We start from the raw sequence: 24,142 nt of genomic DNA on the forward strand, positions 1-24,142 counted from the left end.
GGGGAGTGAATCTCCCTGGCAACGTGGAACATGACTCCCAGGCAGGAATGCAGACCAGGCATCGTGGGATGGAGAACATCTTCTTGACCAAAAGGGGGATGTGAAAGGAAATGAAATAAGCTTCAGTGGCAGAGAGATTCCAAAAGGAGCCAAGAGGTCACTCTGGTGGACACTCCTAAGCACAATACAGACAACCCTTTTTAAGTTCCAATGAATAGGGGTAGCTGGTGGTAGATACCTGAAACTATCAAACTACAACCCAGAACCCATGAATCTTGAAGACGACTGTATAAAAATGTAGCTTATGAGGGGTGACAATGGGATTGGGAAAGCCATAAGGACCACACTCCCCTTTGTCTAGTTTATGGATGGGATGAGTAGAAAAATGGGGGAAGGAAACAAACAGACAGACAGACAGACAAAGGCACCCAGTGTTCTTTTTTACTTTAATTGCTCTTTTTCACTTTTTTTGTGTGCGTGGTAATGAAGGTGTCAGGAATTGATTTAGGTGATGAATGTACAACTATGTAATGGTACTGTGAACAATTGAATGTACGCTTTGTTTTGTATGACTGCGTGGTATGTGAATATATCTCAATAAAATGAATATTTAAAAAAAGCATGAATTCTGAGGCTAAAAAAAAAAAAAACAAAAACAAATGTCTAACTTCTCTGTTTCGAAACACTGCCTCTCATTCCCTCCAAGGTGCTGGATAATCAAGACAGTGCTGGTCCACAACCAAACAACACTAATGCCAGCAAGAAAGGGAGGTGTCACAAAAAGGAAATCAGTGTGTGACTTCAGGTAAAGCAGGCAGTTCCTGATCTGCCAGTTGGACTTCCTTCGTTAAGACAAATGCCCCACGGCACCTCTACTTGACAGTATTTCCTTCATTCAGTTCTTGTTGTATGTGAAAGCAATGGACAGGATTTTCTTCAAAACAATGCCCTAATCTAAATGTTCAAAATTTATTCAGAGTCTTCCCAGTTGCTATAAATTTTACTTTTACTAAGCACCATTTCAAAATCTACCTAGAATTTTATTCACCAAAGCCAAAAGGGAAGAAAATTTTTAAGACCAAGTGGAAACATCTGAATACAGGCTGGGTATAAAATGTAATGAATTATTTTTAATGGAATGGTGGTTGAGAAAAAAATTCTTCTCAGTTAGAGATGCATATGGGTGAAATGACAAGATGTCCGAGATTTGCTTTAAAATAATTCAGAAAAAAAGAGAAGGGAAATGGGAAGAAATAGAAGAAATAACATTGGCAAAGTATTGGTAATTGTTGGAGCCAGTGACGGGTTCCATGGAGAAAATTTCCACAGAAAAAGTTTTTTTTTTAATCAGAATATATCAATAAGTACATTCCAAAGCAAACAACAAAAAAACTATTTTATGTTAGTATGTTCAAATAAATATTTCCTAGCAGTAAATTAAGTTCCTGTTTTAAAAATAGTAAATATATTAGCCATTAGTCACAAGCTGTGAGACAATATAACCACTCCATGCAATACACTCACGCTGGTCAAATCTGGGATACTGACGTCATCCATCTCAGAAACAACACTGCCCCTACGATTGGAGCGACTAAAATAATCGGCGGCAGAAACCTTTGAGTCAAAAAAAAATGAGATGCTTTAAAAGTTAAGAAAAGAGAAGACAAAGATAAGAACCCTGATATTAAAAAAAAAAAGGCTTTTTAAATTTTGGTCTGTGATAAATTATCACGAAATGAGGAAACTGCTGTAATTAGTTCTACTACAGAGAGTGACAAAGACAGGGAGGAAAGGAGTTCCTAAATAAAATCACAACCCCCCAAAATGATCTCTTTTATTCATCTTAACCGGAGTTCTATGCTATTAGAGATTATTTATTGCCTGAAGGCCAGCAAAGTTTCCCAGGTTTAAAACATGCATCACCCTCTACAGGACGGTTTCTAGGATACCATCTACCTAAAGCTTCCACTATACTTTACAAAATGTGCAAGCTGTTTTAACGATCAACTTTGTTAAGCACATATATGCTGAATGGGTACTTGCAGGGTACTGCACCTTTTGCACAATTTCTACAGTTCTCTCTTGTTTATATTCACCAAAACCAGGAACACAAATCAATGAAGGAAATGGACCACCACTGGCTTCTTTTTGTTCCCCAAACACACCGTCCTTTCCCACCCCAGACTTTGGCATTTCCCTACAAAGCTCTTCTCCCACCTCTTCAAGCAGCTGGCTCCCTCATCTCACATTTCATGTGTCAGCACAAAGGTCACTTCCTCAGAGAAGCCTTCTCTGACCACCCCATCCAAAGGGTCACCCACACACATACCGACCCCCTCAACGTTCTCTATCACATCACTCTGGTTTTTCTCTTCACAAATGCAGGATTTTCTTTTTGTACCTTCCTTCACTAGCTTATTTTCTATCTCTTTAGGATATAAGTCCCATGAGGTTATAAATCTCTAGTCTACCTCATTACTCCCAGCATTTAACACGGTACCTCATAAATAACAGGTACTATATAAACATATACTGAATTAATAAATCAACATGCTTTGCCTCATTTATTCCTTATCTCAGCTGTCTGTCTGCCTTGCTTAAAAACTTCCATTCCAGGAAGGGAACTCAGAAGCACATCTACAGAAACAAAGCAGGATTACAACTGTGAATGTTTTCGGAGAGCTAATACAATCAAGCAACAGTATTTTTATTCATATAATAGTAAAACAATTTAGATTTACATATATGTAATATTTATCAGCACCTACTGTCTCAGAATTTTGATAGGTACTTTTTTTAATCTTCTACAAAGATAGTCATTAACATCCCCATTGTACAAATAAAGAAAATGCCATGCACACAACCAATAGGTAAAAATGGGTTCAAGCCAGGCATCATTATTTTAAAGTTCCTGCCCTTTCTACTCCATCACTTTCCAAGGTGCTTTCAGGTGTCCTGTCTTGTTTTTTCTCCTTCATCTGAAGGAGAAAGGACCACAATGCCTTAATTAGATCACTGAATTTTGGGCAACAAATCTTACAAACACTTGGTATTCCCCTTCTCTGAAAATTTCAGGTTTACAGTCTTTCACATTACAAGACTTGAATTAAACGGCCTTCTATTTTCCCTAAAGGAATTATAGTCTCTTAGTTCTAGGGTTCTTTCTTCTAGCTCACACAACATCCTCATGAATGTAATTTTCAAATCAGTTCCCAAAACATAATAAAAGTGTCGTTAGCTCTCAGTAAAATTTCCAGCTCCCCCAAATGAACTGCCCCAAATTATGTAATTTGTATTCTAACATGGATATTCAGTGCCTTTTCAATTATTACTCTAATTGAATTACTCAAAGACCAGAATTTTAAAATTTTCTTATCAGCAACTCTATAAAAAGCTCACAGGTCTTAAGAGTATGAATAAACACTGGTTAAACTTAATACAACATAAAGAAAACTATTGATAGCAACTTGTTATGAGTTTTGCACAACTTGGAAGCATTAATTTATGCTTGAAAAGCTTTGATTTTGGCATGTGCATAAAACAGCAACAAGGAATAAGAAGTGAAAACTTTTCAAATACAATTTGCACATGAGAGTGAGAAGAGGCACGCTATTAATAAAAGCTTAAACAGTCCACTGAGTGTATATATTTTCAGAAACACATATTTACAGGCAAATTATTCATATGGTTTGAGGAAAATGCTTATCTTGTCATATGCATATTTCACTTTCCAACAGATTTCATGTAATCATACATTGTTGCAATTTTTAAAATCTCCACATTTGTTTGCATGCAAACCAGGCTCACCACACTCTCCCTTCGCCCACGACTGGCTTGACCAGAAGACGCAATGCTCTCAGCGTCATCATTGATAAACTATAAATATTAAAAGCAGATAATGAAAAAGATGCAATTTCATGACAGATCTTACCTGACTGAAAGCACATTAGTTAAAGTTATGGGAAGCATACAAATAACTCTACATGAGTGAGCTTTATAATTAGCACAATCTATTGTGCAACCTTAAACAGAAAATCTGTTTCAGGATATAATGAACTGTCATTATAAAGCAAAAGACATTTCCTAAAAGCACAAAGAACAAAATAGAACCTTATCTTTTACTTAAGTTAAAGAAAAGGGGTGGGGAACATTAGTAAACTAGACAAAAACAGATAAGGATGCTATGCTTTTTATACTTCCATGCCCTTTGGGATCCCACTGGGTTTAACAAGAAATATATTTAATGTTTTCGTTTTGGAGAGAAAATAAAAGAATATTTTAAAGTGCTGTAAGTCAAAGGCAGAATTTCCTACCAGAAAGGACAATGAAATGATTCTTATTTTTCTTTATTCATTCTTATTCAACTAGTGAAGACATTTCTAATATCACCCCACACAGGGCAGTTATCTTCCTTTTTTCACTGGCAGAAGACTCATCTTTGATATGTATAATTTATCTCCACTCTGATATCACTAAGAAACCATTTTAACATCACTAAGAAACTATTCTGACATCACTAAGAACTCTGAATACAACATTCAAATAAAACAAGATCTGGCCAGCCCATGAGAACTAGGTTCTACATTTGACTGGTACAATATTATTGCAATTTTGTTTACAAGGGACCACTACACTTGGACACTAAAAATGCTACTCAGTCCAAGAAAGGGTGGGTTTAAAGCAAACTTTCTCCTTACGTGAAAATCTTTAACTCCTTAAACATCTCAGTGTGATTTTTTGTTAAATCTAGGAGTGGCATTCTTGAGAAGTGCCATTCAGAAATGGCAGAGTAACTGAGCCAAATATTTATATAAAAGAAAGCCCATATAACTCAGCTATTCCACTCCATAAAGTAACCTCTAGTGACCATTAAGAAACTGCTTTAATAATTTCTCCACTTTTGATCCTGTCAAGAATAACAAGGTAGTTACTAAAGTAATCATTTCCTATTTGGAATGTAAATTAGTACAATCTTTTTCGTGGGCAATCTGGCCATACACATCATAATTAAAGCATGTACTGCTTGAACTTATCATTTTGTGATTAGAAATGTATCATGCAGATCTACTCAGATAAGCACATGAAAATATATATGGATAAGAATATTCATTGTACAAGTGTTTGTAGTAGTAAAATTCTGACAAACTAAATGTCTATCAACAGGAGAGTGATTTTGAAAATGAAAAGCCTATTCGCTATGGAATCATACATTGTCATTAAAAACAACATGCTGCTACGAAACAATCTCCAAGAAATATTAAGTGAAAAGCAGAATGGTCATGGCTTATTTTTATAAAATTCTTCTTAAATGCCCCCAAAAAAGAATGAAATAAATCTGTATGTACTGATACAGAAGGAAGTCTATGATATTTTAAGAAAACAAGCTGAAGAGCAGTTATGTATACGAATCCAATTGTGTTCAAAATAAAAGACCCTCATATACGCATAAACTGTCTCTGGGAGGATATGGATGAACAGAGGTTGCATTTAGGAAACAGAAATTGAGGTCAGGGGACTTTTACTTTGGATTTTCCTTAAGCTAATACCACTTTTGAAATTTTTTCAAAGCATTTTTATACTCCAGAAAATTAGGTGATTAGAATTATCCCAGTTTTGTCTACATATAATAACAGTTTTTTAAAGTTGACTTGTTCTATTTCTTTTCCTTTCTCTCCATTGATAGAAGTGCTGACAAGCGAGTGAATTGGCACAATACAGGAAGCAAAGATGGAAAGGAGAATCACAGGGTAGCCAACCCATAAACTGAATTATTACTGCTGAAAAGACAAAAAGTTTCACATGCATGACAATTAAATAAAAAACTAAAGAAGTTCTAATGGCACTGGCTCTGAACTCATTAAACAGATTACGTGCTAAGTCACACCCATACAGAAAATGCCAATTAAGACAAATTCGTGATTGAGTTTGTGTACTGAGGGAAAACCATAACCCACACACAAGGCAGTGCAGCACACCACATCCTTAATATTCTAATCTGTGAGTACAGATTAATAAAACAACCAAGAAGTTTCTATAAAGCATGCAGAGAGACTAGGCAGCTCACCACAGGACTGCTTCGGGCTGAACTTGTTCTTGATGAGTAATAACTGTATTCAGATGGCTATAAAGTTTTCAAGAAAGATTTTAAAATGAGCTCCTTTTCCTGCTGGGAATACATTAGTGACTCTGGACCTAACTCTGCCCGTGGTTCCCAGGGTAGTCTGCAACTCCACCTCACTCCCACCCTCAAGATCCACTAACCTACAGCAGGAGGGAGAGGAGAAGGAGATTCAACAAAAAACTTTGTTCTCATCCTCTTCCTGAGGAACTAATTAGGAAGAAAATAGGTTTCTCCACTTGTTTTCACCTCACACTTTAAGCCATGATTTTCAGCAGCACGTTCTCACAGCTTGGGTAAGAGTGACAATTCGCTAGCTGAATGAATGGATTAGTTTTTAGAGTAATTTAAAGCCAGATTAAATGACTCTTTTTCTAAGTAAACTGCTCACCTATACAGAACCCTCTCTTCACCAACTTCCCCAGGTAAGACTTACAGTTCGAGAACCATAAGGGTTATATAATCCACCACCGTACAATGACACCTAAAGGACAAAGGAAACATCATTTATCTATTAGCAAAGTTATTTTGAAAATATCATAACTTCTTTGCAGTACTGAGTTCCAAAAATTTTTTGAAGAATGGGCTTAAGTGAAGGCTAAGTCTCCCAAGGTGAAGACTCTGGAGATAACTCATTTATGTACATAAATCCCTGCATCAGTCTCATTATAACTTCAAGCTCACACTTCATTTAAAAAAAAAAAAAAGCACCATTGGTTACTGCATTTCCTTTCATCATCATGTTACAAAACTAGAACTAACATTTATGAATTTATTCTCTCAAAAGAGAAAAAAAAGGCAGAAAAAGAAACTGAGGTACAAAAAGCATTTTACCCACCATCACAATAACATAAGTTACAAAGCCTCAGGCTTTGATGTCTAAAACAGGACACAACACAACAAACAATAGCTTGAAAGCAACCAACTCGAACATTACACAGAGCTATTGTTTTCACTTTTCTAGTCAGCTTGCTTTATTAGAGCCTAGCACTAACATGGCTAAGGTCACAGCAACAGGCTGTCCCAAAGGAAAACATGACATCCTTTGCATGGGCAGCCATGTCACAAGTATGCAAGTGTGGTGCAACCCATGCAAATTTATCTCCTCTATAAGAAATTGATTTCTAAGCAAGGGGCTACCAACCTCTATGAAGTTTATGCTTATTTTTCCTACCCTAAAGTTTGTTTTTCAAGCAACACATTCAGCAGTAGACACAGCAAAAAGAGCCATGTGTCCTTGAGTATTCTGGAGAAAAGCTATCAAGCCAGACTCAGCACCACCAGCATAGCACATGCTGGAAGGGGGATACAAACCAGACTGGCACTTCTCAGCAGACCAGAATTTGCAGTAGGGGCCTATGAAAAAAGTGCATTATTAAATCTGAAGAAAAGAACTGGTAGCTATGAAAGCAACCCACCCTTTAGAAAGTACTAACCCTGGTACTCTTAGATGTTGCCAGAGGATCACTGTACAGGGAAGAAGACTGTTAAGAAACAAAAAATCAAGTAAGCAAGCAAAAAACAAAGGAGAATTGGTCTCACATCATGAGATACTAAGACTTAAGTTTATGATCTCATACTTCATAATTCCTTAGCAATTCCTGAGTGCTTAAGGTAGTTAAAAACATAACATGAGAAAATCTTAAGTCATTAAGAATGCTTTTTAATACCAATTTTAAGGGGTAAGAAAGAAAAACGCTCGGTACAGTTTCTCATAAATATATTTATGTCGTATTCATCTTTGAATACTATTGTTTTACTATTTGGAGATGGGACAGTAACCTAAGAAAAGAGGGCCATGGCACAAAGGAGCGTGGCAGACAGTAGCCATGTCCTTCAGTCAACAGCAGTTCCTGCGATATTTTCAATGATCTCATCATGACAGACTCCTAATGGGCTTAGTCTGGTTACTGGGGAGCCAAGAAAATGAGCTGTGGGTTATTGCCATAATCACTCTTTCCCAAATAGATATAGAAAACCTACATTTCAAAACAAGCCATTGGCAAAGTGCCTTAGTTTAATCAATCAGATAAATTGTACCAGTCCCAATGAATTCCATGCACCAAAAGGGCACAGCATTTTTTAAAAACAAATCTTTCTTTTCCTGATGTCATCTTAGGACACAATTTTCAGTTCTTTCTCACCAAACCTAATCAGACATGGAAAACAAGAGTATCAAAGTTGTGTAGACAGGTTTGTAAATAGAACTGTTTTAAATGTACTGCATGCCGTATATTTAATGTATTAGTTTTAAATACATGGTATTCTAAATGCCTTGAAAAGCAAAAGATCCTAACATTAAACAACTAATTACCTTCTTCTCATTTACCCATCTTATAGTTTAGATTTTCACATATAAGCTTTTCTTAAAAGGGTACACACCAGGAAGTGAACTGATGCCTACAACTTATTCTGAAATGCTTCAAAAAATGAGACATACTGATGGGTGGATAAAGGAACAGATAGAGGGAACAACAGATAAATAATTGTGTGGCAAAGAAAATATAGTAAAATGATAACTGTAGAATCCAAGTAGCAATATAAGAGGTATTCATGTACAAGTCTTTGAATTTTTTTATGTTTGAAAAATTCATTTAAAACACTGAAAAAATGGTACTCACAATAGTGGTAATTCAGTAGTTCACACTTCTTAAAAATGCACTCACACCGACTATATGAATTTAGTTACCAAAAGCTACTACGTAAACAGATTAGTTTTAATTAGTCCAAATGGAAAAGGGGGGATTAGAAAAGTGTTAATTGGATTAAACAAATAACATAAAGCTAAAAAATTTCAGACAAACCCGAAAGTAGTAGGCAGAGGTGGGTTTGCTATGTCTAAGACTACTGTAGTTTCTCTGGTCATAGTATAGGCCACTCTGCAAAAAGCAAAATTAAACACATTTTTCTTAGATTAAACGTTGATATTACACCAACAATACTCTGAACACATAAACACAAATTCTGATACTGCCACGCACCTTCTCTTCTAAAACAATGTCTTTAAAACATTGAATCATGTTAGTCAAAATAACATTTCAAGTCTTTCAAAAAAAGACTGGTATTAAAGTTGAATTGTTTTCAAACCAAGTCTCTACTACTTCTTTTACTTTAAAAACAAAACAAATCCTTAGTCAAAATGAAATGGAAATAACTGATTTATTTTCATGTCATACTTAGGAATGTCTTTGAAAAATCCAGTGTTATAATCCATTTGGCAAAGCCACTGAAATGATTAAATACACATTTGGTTCCAAACTTCTCCTAGTTCCATTATTTGTCAAAATAAACTTATCAAATTAAATACCCTTCCCCCTCCCCCCACAAAAAAAGAGCTATATGAAATATGTTTTGTTCTAAAACATCTATGGCAGCTTCATTTTCAATACAAAGCAAAAAATGAACATAATTTTATACACTGATTACATAAGAAGAAAATCATCTTTCAAATTCCCTTTCCAACTTTTCTAGCCATCTTTCTTACTCAAGATTAAGCAACATTAGGTGATTCCTGACTTTAAAACTCCTCCATTGACAGCACTGCAATCTGAGCCACCCTGCCACTTGTAACCTCTCTTGCTGCACCTCCGCCCCAAACACACCCGCATTAAGGTGCTATGACTCATCTGTCCCCAGATCTCCAAATACCCCACACTTGAGGGCCTCTAGCTAATGTGCTCTCCATTACATGCTCCCGTTCCTCCTCCTTCCTACCAGCCAAAGCCTCCCAAACCTCTTCACATCCCCCATCAATGGTCAGAGCACCTCTCCCCCAAAAAACCCTGATATTAGCAGACAGCTTGGGACTGCAGGAAAAAGGTATCCCTAGTGCCCCACGTGGGGATTCTGGAGACATTTTACCCCCCACAAAAATGTTTAGTAATGTGGCTGAAATGGAGAACACTATTAGTTCTGCAGTTTAATTATATTATTGGTTAAAGAGATATCTGCAAGCTAGCATGGCACTAATGCCATCACATATTCCATTGTTTCTACCAGAAAATACATTGAAATTTCCCAAAATCTGACATATAAACAAACTTCCAGAATGAAGAAACCTATTTGTGAGCTTGGGATTGCCTTTAATACCAAAACCAAAATCAAATTTCTAAACTAAAAATGAGAATCTCATAAATCTTTTCTTGAAGTCTATTCCAAAAGACATTTCAAAAATGAAAATAACTTGTTAATGAGCTTCTTATAATACCCGACTAACCCTAGCCTTTGGGCTTGGCATATGTTAACTTAATATTAAATCTTCTAAATAAAAACAAAATTATTTTTAATGAGGTTCTGAGAAATCATGTTCCATTACATAATCAAGTTTCAGTATTGCTTTGGGAGCACAACAAAGTAGTCATAATTCTTGAGTCCCCTAAAAGTAATCAGTGAATTTTACAGCAGCACAAGATATGAAATACAACAGAACTAACCAGCAGATCTTTATGTGAACCAGAAGATCTCCTCTTCATTCCACAAGAGGAACTGTAAGAATGATTCTGGAAGTGAATATTTTACATTAACTTTAATGACCATACAGTGAAATTTTTTAAAATAACTTAAAATTAATCTTAAAATAATACACATACAGTGTCCATATGAGATACAGAGAAGTCTACATGCAATTTATTCCCTGTCTGTTAGTAAACAATTCACTGCACTTCACTGCCAAGATATGGGGCCTCTCTAAATACATATCTGCATCTCCCCTCACCTCCCCCTCTGCCCAGAATCCAGCTCAGTGTCTGGCCAGCTAGAGAAAACTTAATTAGAACTCAGAGCCAGGCAGGATATTTGTGGGTACCTTCACCCTACATCTCATTTGAGTACATCTATCTTCTTCATAAAGGTATAGGTGACAAAACAGTCAAACTCTTTCTATACTCTTCCTTCCCTGGGGGAAAAAAGGCCATAGAACAATCCTTTGGATCAACCAGAGTTGAGAGAATAGAGAATATGCACTGCCCCAGACAGAGCACTCTTAACTCAAGATAGTGATCCCACATGTGCTGCTCAGGAAGAAGACAGCCAAGTCATTATGGATTGCCCAGAGGAGTAGCAGCATCACTAGACAATCACCTTATATATAAGGTTCCTTTGAAGAAATGACAATCTCAATATATAACTTTTGCTATGAGTATAGAAACAAGTGTATATGGGACTATAACAGACTGCAATAAACAGATCAACTGGAACACAACTGGTACTGTTCACCTGAAATGACAGGGTGCAACTAGCAGTGTCCTACCATCAACTGCCAAAAACAATAGTGTCTGCTCTAGGCAAACATCTCACATATGTGCAGCCAGATCCCATATTAATAATTATAAATTCATTTTTTTGAATATGCATATCTTTCTTTCTATACATTACTCTGAACATTTTAAGAGATGTTACAACAAAGTCTAGAAACTCAGGCAACCTACTGACATAGTATTAACCCCCCCAAAAAATATGCTACAGCTTAATTTTCTTGGCTAACATGACATACCACAAGAAAACTAAATCAAACCAAAATGCTCAGACATAACTGACATCTCAGGTGTCCTCTGTGATTGCTGGTGTTTTCTGTTAGCAACTTAACACCATCTGCTAGCTTGTGACACATAACATGAAACACAGTTAGGCTTGTGCTACTACAGTACAGTGTGTATCCAAAACTATTAGAAACAAGAAATCCTGGTCAATGTGTATACGTTAGCTGGGTGGCTCAACATTTTATGAAAAGATATTACTATAAATCTCAGCCTTGAAGAGGAAAGCAAATAATTTTCATATGATCTTTAAATTCTAAAGAAAAAAAAATACTACTCGAATGATAAATTATACAATTACAAAACAATAGTTTTTACTTTGTTAGCCACACGTTTTCCCAAAAACATCATAACAAACCTGTGAAAGTTAGTCATAGTCTAGGATAGCATCATCAGGTGCTTATAAAGGAAAATGCTACATTTAACACAAAGTCATGCACTACGTACTAATGACGAAAGTCTTGAGGATTTATCCTTGAGCGTATCATACTAGATTTCAGAAAAAGGTGAAAATGGCTTGTATTCCAAATTCAAAATTATAAAGAGGAAAAAGTAACATCTGCAAAATTATTAAAAATCTAGCACTTTAAAAGCCAAAATTATTAATGTGATGGCTCTTAATATTCTTTAATTAAAGAACATGCTTCCCCCACTCTTCCCTAGTAGAAATTATTGCTAAACTGCATATGTATCTAAAACTATATAACAGAATTCATAATCAATAATGGTGAGAGAATTCAATACCTAAGCATGATATACCCTAAGAAATGTAAGGATGAAGCATTTTGAAGTCAAAAAATGCTTTACTTTTATTCCTGTGACTATTATCATCATTTTCCATCACTGAAACATGGCAAAAAGCAAGGCATGGACAGACAAGGAAGCAAGAGCCCATAAATGGCATGGTCTAACTTATTAAAAAAAAAAAAAAAAAAGCATTAAAAATGGGGCGAGTTCCCTTGGATCTGCTAATGGGCATACATCTGAAAGATATCCTTCCTCGAAAACTTTACCCACTAAAAATGCTGAACAAAATGAGGAACTTGGTCAAAGCAAAGTGGAGAATGCACAGAATACACACAAGTGTGATATTAAATATAAATCAAGGAAAAATACAAAAAATTTATTATAAGACCAGAAACCCCACATTTCATGTAGGATCCTTAATAAAACAAAGCAATGAACAAGTTCCTCAGGTAGTTTAAATATCTACTGCTTGGTAAAAATATCTTTCTTTTGCAACTCTTACCCATTTAGGATTTCAGGGAGCACTATTTAAAAACCTCTCTAAAGTAACATTTTCTTAACTATAGGTTGTAGCCCATTAGTAGTTCTTCAAATCAATTTAATGTGTTCAATCAGCATTTTAAAAAATGAAATAGAAAATAGAGCATGTAGCACATAGTAAGAGTAAATACTATTTTGCGAAACTTTAGTTTCAATAATATTTTATATACTTATATGTACATGCAAACACATACACATATATCTGCATGTGTGTACTGCAACATGATATAAAAAGTACTTCTTGCTGCAGAGGCTGCAATCTTAAAAAGCTTAAAATACACTAAAAGACCAAATTATATAATCTTTTTCTAATTAGACATTAAAATAAAATAATTCAGAGGGAACAAAGCCCCTCCTTTTCATGTCCAATGAGATGGTAGTTTACAAAAGATACTGCAGAAACCTCAAATAATTTATTTCATAATACTAGGGGTAAGTGACACAATTTACCAGTGGTATAAACTTTAATGAAAATTATAAGAAATACCAAAAAAGTATTGAAGCAAAAAAAAAAAAAAAAAAGCAATAAACAGTGCTATTATTGCATATATGACAAAATCTAATTTATCCAAAATTGTCTAAAATGTATAATGACTGTATATTTGCTCTAATTTTCTGTAAATTTAAAATGGCTCTAAAAAATAAAGTCTATTAAAAACTTTTAAAAAATGATTCATTAAAGGAGGGAAATTTGAAAATATTTAAGGGATCTAGCAAAAACACTTCCAAATTTGCTATTATCATATTTTTTAAAAACTCTTTTAACTCTCAGAGAAACTTGACTGAAAGTTTTCATTTAGAAACAAAATAAAAAGAAAGTACAGCAAACAGGCTGTGAAAATAAAGCTCACCAAGTGTTAATTTATATTAGTATGTACCTATTTCTCAAACACCTCCCCCCACCCCCCCAGACACTGAGCGTTAACAAAGAGTGAATACATAATACGTAACAGCACACATTTTTTTCTGGGCTACACACCATAATGTCTTTCCTTTTGGGTGTACTGGTTCGGCTCCAGTGTGTACCAGTTATATCCTTGGATGGGTTCTTTAATGAAATTAAACAGTGTAGAAGGAAATGACAAAACACAATTTGCAAACATATTAACAAAAATAAATTAATTTAAAAATTATACTAAGGCCACTGATACAAGAATAGGAACTAAATATATACAGCACTAAAAATTTCCACAAGTGAGAAATAACAATATAATCCTACTGTTGTGATTCAATGTCACCTCATTTTCTAAGGTTGGATTTCTACTCTCTGTATTACAGCATATAAGAATGACCAAGCATTTGTGAGGCAGCCACTAATGTTCCACACTTCAGTCTAATCACATAAATATAGACTGTTTCCATTCTAAGTTCAGGGCTTTCATCGAATTTTTACTCTCTCCACTCCACCATTCACTGACACCCCTAAACTACCTTTGTCCTTATTTTTATAAAAAGAATATCTATACTATTGACCCTACCATTTCCAGCCCAAATAAATTCTGGGAGCTCACCTTTCCAAAAAGGTAGTACCTGAAAGTTAATTGGACCAAAGGAAAGATCAAAGACCTAAGAATGGGACACAAAACCATAAATACATCTCCCTCACATCCAGGTACTGCTAATATTCATACATCAAATATAAGGTTGAACTTAAAGTGTTAGGAATTTTAATACTTGGCTCGTAAGTAAAGTTTAAAAAAATAACTGGTAGAGAAATAATTACATAGCAAATCACTAAAATATTTAGGTCAGTGTTTTAGGCCACCACATTTATTTTTACAGAGAACAAAAGATAGCTAGATATTCAGCTAAGCGGAGAGTAAAGTTATTTTTTAAAGTAAATAATCTGATGAAAATGTAAAACATCAATATCTATTGAAACAAAAAAATTTATCTCAATTACATTTCTTTTAAACAATGTTATTGTTAGTTAACTTTCACATGTATTTTCAAGAAAGTCTGAATATTTAAAGCTTGTTGGATAAACATTCACAAATAGTAAAGTACTAGACTCTCTCTAGGAAGTAAAACTTTTATTAATCTTTAATTTTATAATTGATTTTTTTTTTTTTAATATTGGAGGTTTACACTTTTTCTCATTAGGACAAACTGCCATAATTTCCATAATGAAATAAAAACTATGAGCATTCTACATATGTCTTAAATTTAATGATACAATTTCCATAAAAATAAAATCAATCTTTTTTATTTTATAGATATCTCCAGTAAATAATTCCTCTATAACTTTAATTGCTGATTACTTTTTTGTATTTGCTTACAGGTTTGTTTTAAAGACTCCTAAATTAGGTCAAACTTGGTTTCCCTGGAGCTACATACAAATTTACAAGTAACCAGCTTCAGCAAAACTGAAAACTCACACTATGAACATTATAATGGAAAGCAAAGGAAAAAAGTCACAAATTTAAAAGAGGAGGATTATTTTCATAGTCCTTGACACCCAACTTTTAAGCTTTCAATGACTAACTCCCTATATGATTCTTTTCAAAGTATTTAAAGAAAAACAAACAAACAAACAAAAACACAAAAATAACTCCAAGGACAAGCATGGAGAATAAAAGCTTAAAACTTTTCTGTATACCATTTTTAAACTACTAATCATATTGGAACTCTGTAAAGATTTGTCAACATTCTTATAAATTTAAAGTTTTGTAACTAACCAAAATGTTTATGATTCAAAAATTAATTTACTAACTTACTCTAAAAAGACAGTAGAATACATTCATCAACTGGAAAAATAACCCAAGTGAAGGACTATTTAAGAATACAAGCATGTCAATAACTAGTATGTCAGAACACATTCAGCTTATTATAGCATATTTATATACATTATACAAGGTGGGAAGAAAACTAGACATGGGAAATTAACAAATAAAGACCTTAACATGAAAGAACACTTTACAGATGAAAAGTTTATATATAAGTATGTGTATGTGTGTGTGTGTGTGTGTGTGTGTGTGTGTACCTCAACATGTAAATTAAAAGCATTGCTTTAAGATTTAAAGCACAATTATTTAAGAAGAGAGATCAGTGTTTCAGTACAATATGCAAGCCTTAAAGGAGCAACTCCTCATTTACCTTGATTAGCAGTATATGTTAAAAACCTGGGCCATTCTACAAAATGTTAATCAGTATGTCAAGCATAATTCCTATACATATGACAAGCAGGGGATTTTCCAAATCAACAGCTTAATTTTTCCATGTAACAGAATTATAATTAGTCACCCAAAGCTATTTCCCTTTTAATCGACTGTCATTTTTTTTTAAATATGAATGTTAAAGCCAAGCAGATATTATGCTATAAAATTAATCTTATCATTTTTGGTAATCTTCCAAAATCAATGATCCTTCTATAGAAAAAGACAGTACACACATACAGTAATAGATGAAATTATTCAGAATTTTAATATTGATTTGCTGTAGAGCATGCTATTTGAGAGATAGCATCACTCTCCAATGAAAGGACTTTTCCAATATTTTCTATTTTTTGGAAAAGACAAAAGAATAAATGAATATGGTCAGATTATTTAGACAAGGATACTGCAGAAAGCTCACATGTATAAGCTTTGCTACTGTGGTACAAGCAACTTAAAATACCAACCCTGTGACTGCCAAGACTTCGAAGGGACATTGCATCCTCAACTCCCTGATAAAAATAAAAACAAACATAGTGAAAGCTGGTGAGTGACTACTTTAGATCAATGATGAAAAGCATTAGGGGCAAGTTTAGAGGTTATTACAAACCAGATAAGGACGATGATGACTGGACCGGTGGGAATACCTGGCCCTTTCAGAATCTTCCTGGGAAAGGAGAAAGTACATGGAGAGTTAATCACTGAACAGAGGGTTGTTTTCAGAACAACCAAGCAAAGAACAGTGAGTTAACAGCAGGGCAGCATTTTCTATACAGCAAGCAGGTGTGGGCAACTTAACTTCAAGACCTGAGTTTTGGGTAGCCATATACTTTGGCTGGAAGGAAAGTGTAAGTATTTTTGGCAATATTATCAGGTGTGTGTATGTTCTAACACTTGCTGACATCATCTACATATGACCAACAGAGCTGAAAATAGCAAGATAAAAATATGCATGTGTACTTAAACAGAGCTAAGTTCAGCATTAGACATAGACTTTTATCTTTTTTTTTCATTGTGAACATTAGTGTATGCAAGGCAGGAGATGTTTATTTTATTACAGACGTATTTTAAGGAGATAGTGTATTGCTTTAAAAATTTTAGATTTTAATTGTGTGCTCACTGCAAACAATTTCTTTTTCTTTTTTTTTTTCTTTCTCCATGTTATGGTGGAGTGGGTGGGTGGGGGTGGGGGTGGCTAAATGCAACAGCCCCTGAATGTGTGTTATTAAAACTACTTACAATTAGAAGAAATTGGATAAATATTTTAGAGTTGGTCAAGTTATCTCCATGCCTTATGGAGATGGTTAAAAAAAAAAATAAAAGGAAAAGAAAAACTAATCAAAGCCTGAAAGTTGACTAAATTAAATGCATTCTAAACTTTCCCATATTTTGCTGTTAGCATTGGAGCACTGAGTCCTGAGTCACCTGAAATCAAAACTGTAAGGAATTTCTGGTATTTCAGAATTTCAAAGTCCGGAGTTTTAAAGTAATTTGCATTGACTAAGAATCAACATTGCAAACTGTTCAACTGGCTAACTGGATTCACTGCTAATCAACATTATCTTTTCCAAAATGAATAAATGTCCCTAAACCCATGGCAATCCAGCATGATCATTATACAAGTGAGAACAAATAGATATGGCTATGCCTGATCATTCATTTCAAACACTGAAACAGTAATTCCGCTGGAACATCACAATTTAATGGCTCATCATTGAATATAATTCCAAAAAGATACTGGTTGACATCTACTGTGTGCACCGATGCATTTGATGAAATTTGTCCTGAAGTCTGTTTATAAGCATCAATATGAAAATGATTCAACTTCCTATAGGAAATATTTAGGAATTCATCGCTTATTTACACTTTTTGTTATACAAAAACACATTTAATCTGCAAGAACAAACAAATGCCTTACCTTTTAGATAATCAAGCAATACCAGAAAAGTTTTGGGAGCACATGCCTTAGCCCACAGAGTGGGTAGTTTACTAAGTGGTAACAAGTTCTAGGCTAGTTAGCTTGGATAGTTCAAAGAACCTTCTGCTACATAGGCAGGTTAATTCTACATTCCCCCCAAGTGTTATTTGGGGAACTACAGTAACAGACATGACTTAAGATAGTTCAGGTGGTCCTGTCCCTTTATTCTACCTTTTCTTTCCATTCCACCTACCACACAAGAGCACTTTTTAAAAACTTATCTCTAAAGAACACATCTCACCAAAGATGAATTCATATTTATTTTCAATTAGGCCTATTATAAAAATAATTCTAAAAATAATAGTAATAGTAATTCTAAATAAAAATACTTAATTAAATATTGATATACCTCCACATTTAAAGTTTTCTTTTTAACCCTACTCTTTAAATGGCTAAAAAAAAAAAGACTTCAGAAGACTACAAATAAAATGTAAATGCCACAGATATCAGTTAATTTCAACAGAGAATACAGTTTATTACATAGCCATAAACAACACTTTACAAAAAGTACTGTCCAATAGAATTCTCTGTGACAATGGAAATGTTCTATATTTGTGCTATTTAACATGATACTCATGACCACACGTGGCTGAGCACTTGAAATGTTGGAAGTGCAACTGAGGAACTAAACTTTCAATTTCATTTAATTTTATTAATCAATTTAAATTTAATGATCCACAAGTGTCCAGAATACTAGATAGTACTTCTCTAACCTATCTGACAAATATACGTTCAGGTAAAACAGTAAGGCAAGCTAAAAGCAATTTTTTTATTATTTCAGAAGAGCTCAAAACCCATAGTTTACCAAGAGTCTGCAAGTAGCAACACTCTTAAAAGAAAGGCAAGGCTTCTGGGTAGTTCTTAATTACTACTCCTACACTGAGTAATTTTGCATGGTGGCAAGTGTGAGGAAAATAGAAGGAAACCCTGGTAGAAAAACTCGGGTAGCAACCCTACAAATATTTTTAAGAATTGAAAGGTCCTTAGAGATCATCTGGTTTGATCCCTTTATTTTACAGTAAAGAAAATTGCAGAACAAAATGATCAAGTAATATGCCCAATGTTATTAAGCTAGGACCAGCATTCAGATATTCTAACTCTTCAGAACACTGAAACCATAAAAATACCATCCACTCACTGCTAAATCTACACTGAATACCTAGAAAAAGCAAGAAGAAAATGGCAAACGTATACTGGTTTTTACACAGAGATTTCCTTTCTCTGTAAGAACAGCCAGCTTCATTTCCCAGGTATTTCTAGATTAGTATTTAAATTGCCAATTGTCTTTTCTTCAATTAATAGCCCCGATGGCCAAATAGAAAATATTTCAGCAAATTGTGTGCTTACATACCAATTACAAGGCAGAGTATTCTGCTTTCCCACAGTCAGGAAAACCCTGTATTTTCATTACCTGGGGATTAGTTCTTAGTACTAACGGGCCCAAGGCTGAATGAACAGGACAATGTCTTAAAATATATGTGTACATTTGTCAAAGACTTTCTGGAAAATTATGTTTTGATACATTTAAGTTAAATTAACAGAAATGAAACATATTCTTTGTTTTTTAAAGTCGCCTGGTATTCCTTAATAGGTACACAGTTTTTGTTTAGGATGATGAAAAAGTTTTGGTAATGATTGGTGGTGACAGTAGCACAACATTGTAAATATAATCAATGCCTCTGAATTGTCCTTTAAAATATTTTAAATGAAAGCTGAAAAAGAGTTCAGACGTCAATTAGAGTCATGAATGAAGAGGATCTGGTTAGGACTAAGGCAAATCGGACCAAAGGGTAAAGGACAATACTGACTGTGTTTTAAAACTCCAACTTCTGTGTAAGACCAAGGGAAGACATGTTTATTTGGTGCAGAATTTATATTTTCTGTAGTACACTAAATAATTTAATTTGCACAGTTTATTCAAAAGCCATAATACCATGGAACTTTGAATAGGAAATGAGATCTAGTAGGTTCGTAACAGGTTAGTGTGAAATCCCAATACATACTAAACTAATTTTGGCAGAGAATAAAAATATATTTGCAGGGCCCCCCTGAGGAACTGGGGAAAAATGCAGAAATGTTGGACTTCCCCACCCAGGTTATTACTGATATTCTCACCAACTTTGAGGACTAACAATTTAGTAGAATGAGCCCTCGATCTGGGGGCTTGCCCTTATGAAGCTTGTTATTGCAAAGGAGAGAGTAAGCTTACTTATAATCGTGCCTAAGAGTCTCCCCCAGAGAACCTCCTTGTTGCTCAGATGTGGCCCCCTCTCTCTCTCTCTAAGAGCACATGGCAGATGAACTCACTGCCCTCCCCACTACATGGACATGACTCCCAGAGGTTTAAATCTCCCTGGCAAGGTGGGACATGACTTCCACGGATGAGCCTGGACCTGGCATTGTGGGACTGAGAAAATCTTCTTGACCAAAAAGGGGAAGTGAAATGAAACAAAATAAAGTTTCAGCAGCTGAGAGATTTCAAATGGAGTGGAGAGGTCACTCTGGAGGGCATTCTTATGCACTATACAGATATTCCTTTTTAGTTTTCAGTGTATTGGATAGCTAAAAGGAAATACCTGAAACTGTCAAACTGAAAACCAGTAGCCTTGATTCTTGAAGGCGACTGCATAACTACATAGCTTACATGGTAACCATGTGACTGTGAAAACCTGGTGGCTCACACTCCCTTTATCCAGTGTATGGACAGATGAGTAGAAAAATGGGGACAAAAACTAAATGAAAAATAGGGTGGGATGGGGGTGGTAGTGGAATGTTTCAGGTGTTCTTTTTTACTTTTATTTTTATTTCTTTTGGAATAAGGAAAATGTTCAAAAATTGATGCTGGTGATGAATACACAACTATCTGATGGTACTGTGAATAACACTGTACACTGTGGATGACTGTAGGGTATGTGAATATACCTCAATAAAACTGTATTAAAAAATTTTAATGGCAAATTTTATGTTTTATATATATGTTACCTTAATAAAATTTCTTTTGAAGCCCACTTGAAGTGAGGATGAAGTAGTTTTATTAAAAGAAAACCACAGCCCCATGTATACACATGGGTAATCTTCTCTGTCAACAAATATTTATTAAGTGAGGGTTGGAACCATTCCTTCAGATTCAAATCAGGAAACTTCAGAAACTGCATTTACTCTTTCTGGTCACCAACATGCTACTGAATAAGACATCCAGTTTAAAAAGAGAATCATTAGGCTCATGGAAAGTTGGCTAAACTATTTGGAGGTCAAGGAAAATATGGGCTCTTTTCCTCCTGGTCCCTTCACCTTCCAATTCATTAGCACCTATAGTGTTCTCTCATACCTTCAAATTCTGGCTTTGCCAATGACTAAGCAAGTTGTTTACTTTGCCAATCCCTTATCTCCTTAACTATAAAATGCAGACAGTAATACTTATAAGGTGAAATGAAAACCTTTGTAAAAATATCCGCATAGGTGCACGGATATAGTATGCACTCAAAAGTTAGCTCCAATGCTCAGCCTCTTGCCCTTGCCTCCTTATTCTCATCCCCAACTTCTCATTCCCACACACACGAAAAAGTACTAAAATTATTGGAAATTTTTAATATAGGAAGATTCTTTCTTTTGGTAGCTGGCAATCCTATTCTTTGCATATGCACTGTTTATTTTAAAACTTATTATATAAACTTATTAGCAATTTATATTTTATGTTGTGACTGTCACAAGCCAAGTTCTACCACTGGCTCACAGACAGAAAGCAGCCAGAGAGACAAGGATAAGAAAAGGAAAAAGTGAGAGGAAGCATCAGTTTGAAAGGAGTAAAAGCAAGTCTCAGAAGGGGTTAGAAATGATAATGATTCCTATCTGAAATGAGATCCTGCCTTCCCTGCATGCCCAAAACCTAGCCATCACTTGACACTTGGGATAGCCACCCTCTGCATTTTAAGCCTCTAACCCAAGCTGCTCATCCTTCCATGGAAATCTAGCACACTCATGCCTGAAATGCACACATTTCCCAGAGATTTTAAAAAATGATATGTTTATCTTCATGGTCCTTGAATGTGGGAATCAAACATTGGACTTTTAATGTAGGCTCTTCTTTTTATTTAATGTTTTCTGTATGCTCTAAGATATTAAAATCTTGAGTTAGTTAATCTTAGAACTATAATATACCATTAAAAGGACAAATTAAACTAATATTTCCATGGAAATTTTGCAAGCAGTCTTTTATTCACATGAAACATTCTTACTGCATCAGCAGTAATATTAACTCAGAAACATGCAGAAGACACTTTAAATAAATCTAATTAGGGTAGCTTTTGTCAAAAGAAAGGACAGATTCCACCCCAAAGTAACAAGACACATAAAAGAACGGTTTCTTAATTTTATACAACCAAACATCTTTTTCTCTCTTTTCTAAAAAATATCACCATAAGGATTATGGGAAAGTTTAAATTTATTAAGTTATTCCAGTCATAAATATTTTAATTCCCGGTTACACCTTAAAATGCTGCTATACAAGGGATTTGCTTAAGAAAATTGCTTGGTTAGCAGCAATTAGATACTCATTCTTAACTTCACAGGAATCAGACTCCTTTAAGAAGCTGATGACAAAATGCCTGTGTATACTTCCCATAAAATACACATAAATTCAAAATTTTGAACGGGATTTTAAGGTTTCATGCCCCACCCCATCCCCAAACCCATTCACATACCAAGTTAAGATCCCTGCAATAGGAGATTGTTGAGGAACTTAAATTTGAAAAAAAGTTCAAATTTACTAATTATTCATAATAACTTAATATTCTACTGGTTCACAATTTGATTCTGTAGCTAACAAATTTGGAAGTACATGTAGAAAACTTGAAAAGGAGCTAAGAGAACTGAAAAACTAAGAGTATTTTTCAGAGGAGATGAAAGAAAGACTTAGGTTATCTCTCAATAAAGACCTTGCTGACTTAGTAATATAAAAGCAGAAAGAGAAATTGATTGATTTGAGGGAGAAAAGAACAAATCCATTGAAGGAAAACAATATTAATTTACTTGATCTTTCTTGGTCAGGAATATTCGTGAGATAAATGTGAGATTGTTAACTAAAAAAGAAAATGGTTAAATTCCAAGTACATATTTAATCCAATGTAGGTAAAATAGACACTCTGTGACCCTTAGGTTCACACATGCCAAACACTTTTACTTTGCAAACTATTAGTCAATGTTTTACTTCAAGACTGCATTATTTCAGCAATTGATAAACGCATGCATGACAGGCAATCCTGGCCTACCAGCCACTTGTGAATCTGTCCCCATTTCCGATCAAAGGAATGATGAGAGTGCTACAAATGCAAAAGTTTCATAAACTAAACAGTTTTCCAATATTTTGCTTTCTCCCAAAACTCTTAAATTAATCACATATATTTGCTCTGAAGAGCAATGATAGAATACACAAACTAAGTTACAAAGTCAAAATATGAAAACTTACTAAGCTAAGTATGTTCAATAATAGATACATGGTTCTCCATAGGTTTGAGAACCCTAAATAGAATTTATATTTAGTAACTTTTTCTCCCCTTACAATTTAAATTTTAGGAGTGTAAAAGCAATGCATTTCCATATTTTCATTACAAGCCAAGAATTGCATTCAGTATTCCACCATCAGAGGTAAAAAAAAATAGTAACATATCAACTATTTTTGTTTTTGAGCTGTGACAATACAGATTCTGTAAATTTCTCTTTAACTCATTACCAGAAGACCCATCACCTTCATCAAAAGAAAGTGTTTAATAATGTCCTACAGGCATTTCCCACTCTATACCAAAATATGAGGAGTACTTTTTATGGGAATTTTCAGAGCCAAGTCAACATCAGTGCTGGTATGGGTGTTCGGTTTTTTTTTTTGGGGGGGAGGGGGGTTCCTAAAAAGAGTCAGAATCCCAAATTAAAAGTAGAGGTCAAGGTCCTGGGGATGAATCTAGACCCAGCATCATGGGATTGAGAATATCTTCTTGACCAAAAGGGGGATGCAAAATGAAACGAAATAGTTTCAGTGGCTGAGAGATTTCAAATGGAGTCGAGAAGTCACTCTGGTGGG

At 34.7% G+C, this 24,142-nt stretch overlaps 1 protein-coding gene across 6 annotated transcripts in view; it reads right to left on the reverse strand.

The window, feature by feature from the left end:
* LRRFIP2 (LRR binding FLII interacting protein 2) overlaps nt 1-24,142 on the reverse strand; it is a 126,851-nt gene that overhangs the window by 42,496 nt on the left and 60,213 nt on the right. The window contains exons 4-14 of one of the 6 annotated variants that reach the window (XM_037847237.1): nt 23,337-23,387; nt 16,702-16,758; nt 16,559-16,603; nt 13,919-13,987; nt 10,552-10,617; nt 8,923-8,997; nt 7,555-7,602; nt 6,555-6,602; nt 6,065-6,121; nt 3,808-3,876; nt 1,525-1,614 (exon numbers count right to left, since the gene is read on the reverse strand). The exons of 4 other annotated variants lie outside the window; for them this stretch is intronic. In XM_037847237.1, coding sequence (XP_037703165.1) covers nt 1,525-1,614; nt 3,808-3,876; nt 6,065-6,121; nt 6,555-6,602; nt 7,555-7,602; nt 8,923-8,997; nt 10,552-10,617; nt 13,919-13,987; nt 16,559-16,603; nt 16,702-16,758; nt 23,337-23,387 — 675 coding nt within the window. The remainder of the gene's footprint in view (nt 1-1,524; nt 1,615-3,807; nt 3,877-6,064; nt 6,122-6,554; nt 6,603-7,554; nt 7,603-8,922; nt 8,998-10,551; nt 10,618-13,918; nt 13,988-16,558; nt 16,604-16,701; nt 16,759-23,336; nt 23,388-24,142) is intronic. One more of the 6 variants, XM_037847198.1, reaches the window with a different exon arrangement.

Source organism: Choloepus didactylus, chromosome 1, assembly GCF_015220235.1.
Source record: "Choloepus didactylus isolate mChoDid1 chromosome 1, mChoDid1.pri, whole genome shotgun sequence".
Taxonomy (NCBI): Eukaryota; Metazoa; Chordata; class Mammalia; order Pilosa; family Megalonychidae; genus Choloepus; species Choloepus didactylus.